The following is a 5430-nucleotide window of genomic DNA, read 5'->3' as shown; positions in this document are numbered from 1 at the left end:
ACTGTGATTGGTCAATTTTCTACGACTTAAGACCCTACGACTGCTACGACTTCTATTGTAGACCTCGCATAAGAGTTCGGCCGAGAAAAAATGTCAGGCGATCCGCCGGGATTTGATCCGAAGCCTCTCCGAGTCGTCCGTATTAACAAGCAAATAACCGTCTCGCCACTGAGCCACACAGCCCGACGGGAGGAATTAATTTATATCTTATATACAGATCTTATACCTGATAGTTCACAAATAGAAACCGATATGTATGTCTTGTATTCGCAAATACAATTACAATCCGGAACATTTGAAAGCATGCAATTGCGGGGAAACTTTATGCACGGCTATACGTATAGAAACGTGTTACGAATATCTTCCATGCATTGCAGTTCCATGCTCATATACGGGCTATTTGCAAACACGTACAAATTGCGATAAAATGCAAATTCTTATAGGCGCAGATAGAAATACATTCGTAAACTGCGGATAGATTCCAATACCTGGTGACGACCATGCTACGCAAGCACAGACCGATATATTCTATATACGCAAATACGAGTGTATACTGGTATTCGTATACATGCTAATACATTCGAATCAATTTTTTTTCGTAAAATGCAGGTACGATGGAACATCAAATGATGTGTATAAGGGCGTATAGGTACGATTAAATTCTGCATTCGCAAATGCATGGTAATGCAAATACATCCGATTGATTACGATAAATTCGGAAAAATTATCTATCAGCATTCGCAGATATATTCAAATTACAATTTATGCGGATAGAAACGTGTAAGATATTGTAGTAAAAATTTTTCTATGCGGATACAGCCAAATATATCCAAATAATTTCTCATAAGAACAGATAAATTTCGTACAAGGATTTATCGGTTTCTATTGAGAATTTCCGGCAGGGCTTCTATTATACATATAGTGTACACCATATATCTGACTGAAAGAAACTACATGTCTATGATACGAACTAAACTGCACATTTTTTACGTATAAATACGTGTCGATAAAGAGTATCTATTAAAGTTAAAATATTTTGTTTTGCTTTTAGTACTGCACACTCTTCTTTTATAATAAATAAGCACAATAAATTTATATATTTACCTCTTACATTTGTTTTATTAATTATTAAATAACTAAACACGGCAGTTTGTTTGTAACTGAAAAAATTGAATCTTTGAGAAGATAAGTATCACTTTTTAAGTCTTTTAAGATGTCACAAAATAAAATAAATTACAAATTTTATTTTAAGTATATATTATTTAATTATATTTCTTCTTTATATGATACGTTTCACAATATTATAAACATAATACCCAGCGTTGGGTAGTGCTAAGTTAAAAAGATAAAAGTTAAATTAAAAAGTTAATTAATTTTAACTTAACTTAGTTACATTTTAGACTCTTAAATTTTTAACTTAATTTAGTTACATCTTATCGATAACTATATTAACTTTTAATTTGATTTTTTTAAAGTCAATTCTCAAACATAATGGGAGAGGATAATAAGTATAGAATTTAGTAATTTTATATTGTATAATCGTTACTTCCCATACAACATCGAAAGTTTTCAGAAATATCTCGGAAATATTTCAACTGAAAAGTGAAACATTTCATAAAAATTGCAAAATATGTCTGCAACATTTCTGAGACAGCTCTGAAATAGCAAAATGTCCGCGATTCTTGTACATGAAACCCTGTTGAAAGATTGATGAAATATTACAGAAAGAATCTGCAATCTTTTTGAAATACTACCAAAAAGTTTTCAGTTATTTTTAGTACTTCAAAAATGATATTTAAATATATACTTGATTGATACTTAAATAATATTTAAATTGATTATGTCGACATAATAAATTTAAATATTATTTAAGTATCAATTAAACGTATATTTAAAGATTATTTAAGTATCAATTAAACATATATTTAAATATTATTTTTAAAGTACTTAAAATTTATTAAGAGTTTTGTAATCTGTTTACAGATTACAAACTTATTAAAATAAATTTAAAGTATTTCTCAAAAATGGTAATTATATCGCCAACTATTTTGATTAATTAATCACATTATATGTATAAGCACATATACATAATCACTAGCAAAATAGAAAGTCACTTACACACCTGCAGTTTTCATACAATATTATTATTCATACACAAAAGTTTTTCGAAATTAAAGCAGAACAAGTCATTCATATACAAAAGTTTTTCGCAATTAAAGTAGAACAACTCACAATAACATCAAAATGATATTAAACTGAATCTTGATTGATCAAAAAATGACTTTTAGTAAACATTTTGGAGCCATTTTAACATCATGATGATTTTTTGTTATGATTAAATATGTTTTTCAATTTATTGTATATGATAGATTTTAGAAACATTTCTGTTAAAACATTTCATATGACATATTGCAGAATACTTTCAGAATTGTTGCACATGAGATGCGAAAGGTTGAAACATTTCTGAAAATTTTCCGCAACAATCGGTGTTGTATGGGTTGTGAAAAATATAACCAGATTCTTTAATAAATATGCTGCAAAAAAGGAAAAATACGAAAAATTATGTAAAATGGTCAAATTTTTTCTTGTTTTTTTTTTTGGTTGTTCGTTCGGACCAAATGTAACTTTTAACTTTTCAATTACTTTTTTTATTAACTTAACTTTAATTCAATTAATTTCATTATGGATTAACTTGTATTTTAATTAAATTAAATTTTCGAGGCTGTTAACTTTAACTTAACTTATAGCGTTTTTTATTGGCAGAACTGGTATGCACTCATTGTCAGTGCACATTAAAGCTATTGTACACTAACCTAAACTGAATGTAAAAGTAAGATATCTGAATTAATAAAATACCCAATGTATATTTTATTAAATACCACAATAAAATATATTGAGGATTTTACGGTTTAATTCATTTCTATATTTTTATTAAACGTACATTTTTATGTCGATTAGTGTACAACGGCTTTAAAGTGCATTGAGTGCGCACCAGTTATGCCAGTGAAAGACGCTATTAGTTAAAAAAAAGTTAACTTACTCAACTTTGATAATACTACATTGCGTTGAGGGTAAAAATAATTATTAAGCAACATTTTGTTTATTTTTTTGCCTACAATATGTAATAATAGAGATATATGTATAAAAATAATATAATTTGAAGAAGATTAATATTCTTACCTCGACGTTACTGTGCCGTCGCGTCGCGCGTCGCACGTCGGCATAGCGTCGCACGGCGCGGCGGACCGAAACGTCGAATTTACGTGACGGTACTGTACCGTTGGTAAACTATAGAGTGTTAAAAATATATAGTAATATGTACTTGCACGTATACGTTATTACCTGCATAACGTTTAAGAGAAATAGGAAAGCGAGTAAGGTCAGCGCACTCAGTGCAGCGCTACTTCCATCCTTTCCTTTGGAACTTCTGAAATTCAGAAGAGTATTTCATTAAAAAATCTTTTTGCGAAATATTTATACATATTTTAATATTAATAAATTTAGGTGTAATTATAGATATTTGATCTAACGTACCTATGATATCCGTGATGGTAGCCACTTCTGTCACTGTGATAACGCTCGATAGGCCTGTCCCAAGGAGCTTTCCCAAAGCCTCCAAAATTTGTTAACGACTTGAACGTCATCTATTTGATAAACATTTTTTTTATAAAATATTCATATTTTTTAAATTATTTGTATTTCAACGTATAAAGTCGTATTTATTATTACATCATTATGTGTATAAAAGTAGCTAACGTTTTTGTATAATAATAAATATGTGAATTAATATTGATAAATATTAAAATTGCACTATTTGTTTTATTTACCTTTAATGCAAAGAAATTATCCGAGAATAGAAAGGATTGTTAAATTGCGCAACACTGAGACATTCGAAGAACTTCTCCGAGGAGATTCAGTATGAAACTGCTCATAACAAATTTTGTCATCCGGCCGACAGCAAAGTACGGTCACGGTTTCTCAAGTTTTCACGCTGGTTGACGGTATAACACACAGTTTGATTTTTTCAGACATTGTATTTTTAATATGTGTTACAAACACACATACATCATACATAGATATGTTATCTTGCAGGGCAGATAAGAGTCTTCAGCAGACATATCCTTTAATAAAATCGAAATAAAAAAAATATTATTTTATAAATACTAGTAAATAAATAAAATCATTTTTACTGTGTTTATGAAAATATGATAATTGCAGGGTTGTTAACGTTACCGTTTTTAAATAACGCGTTACAGTTACCGTTACTTGCGGTAAAATATGTTACTCGTTACTCGTTACCGATTGTAAAAGGAAAGCATTATCGTTACCTAAAAGTAACAAAAAAAATCTTTATTTTTTTCGTTACTTTTAAAAAAATAATTATATTTATATAAATATGTATATCTGAATACGCACAAGTATATATTTATGTATGTAAGTAGGCATAAATCTGTAATACTTATTATATACAGCAGTTAATAGGTTTAAAACGGATATGTTAAAAGGAAGAAAGTATTCTAGTTGAAACATCGGACTCGTTCAAGTTGACAAAGCGAGTAGCCTGCTCGCTGAGCAAATGAACATAATTGGTTAGTACTTATAGATCCAATCAATCATATTCAATCGCTCGATAAGCATGCCTAGCCGCTTATTGCCGTCTTGAACTCGCCCATTAACACGATTGTTAAATAGGGAAGATCATTCAATAACGAAACTCGTTAAATTGCTGCCATTGTGAAATATCGAATTTAAATTATTGAAAGGTATGTACGCAAAGCGTTAACAAAATTTGTGCCCAGGGGCTTGTGATCTCTAAGCGCTCCCCTCATAGAGCACTACTTTAGTGATTTTCTGATCTTTTTTTGGGAGGTTGTGACGTCATAATTTTCCATGACAGAAATGACAGAACCGGTAGTGTCGGCGTTGCGAAGATCACTTTTCAAAAGTAACGTGTACCGACTTCTTTTTTAAATCCGATTATCCCTACTCTTTATTATTGCTACCATCATGAACACAATATTGCTACGTCATTACTACATTATTCTTACAAAACAGTACTGCAGGATTACTTTGTTACTCTTAACAAGTTTCGTTATCATAACGTCATTCCGCAACTTTTTCACCATAGTAAAAAAAACTTTATGGAGTAGTTATAACGATAACGAAACTTGCGTTAAGAGTTACAGAATAGATCTACTAATGAGCCTAGGATTTTTATCTATTCAACTATTATGATACATTTAGGAACAGGGTTAATTGTTATGATAAAAGTTCTAACCTGAAGAAACAATGGGCGAGTTCAAGACAGCAAAGCGGCTAGGCATGCTTACCGAGCGATTGAATATGATTGGTTGGATCTATAAGTAATAACTAATTATGTTCATTTGCTTGGCGAGCAGGCTAGCCGCTTTGTCTACTTGAACGCGCCCA

The 5430-nt window shown here is 30.4% G+C and overlaps 1 protein-coding gene across 1 annotated transcript in view; it reads right to left on the bottom strand.

Moving 5' to 3' along the window:
* The window catches only part of LOC108726921 (uncharacterized), a 4863-nt gene extending 1219 nt beyond the window's left edge, over positions 1 to 3644 (bottom strand). Inside the window, exons 1-2 of the mRNA XM_018454747.1 lie at positions 3535 to 3644; positions 3343 to 3427 (exon numbers count right to left, since the gene is read on the bottom strand). Coding sequence (XP_018310249.1) covers positions 3343 to 3427; positions 3535 to 3644 — 195 coding nt within the window. The remainder of the gene's footprint in view (positions 1 to 3342; positions 3428 to 3534) is intronic.
* Positions 3645 to 5430: the final 1786 nt, after the last annotated feature.

Source organism: Mycetomoellerius zeteki, unplaced genomic scaffold (assembly GCF_001594055.1).
Source record: "Mycetomoellerius zeteki isolate Tzet28-1 unplaced genomic scaffold, Tzet1.0 scaffold453, whole genome shotgun sequence".
Taxonomy (NCBI): Eukaryota; Metazoa; Arthropoda; class Insecta; order Hymenoptera; family Formicidae; genus Mycetomoellerius; species Mycetomoellerius zeteki.
The sequence above is the reverse complement of the archived record's forward strand: the minus strand, read 5'-3'. Positions and strand labels throughout refer to the sequence as shown.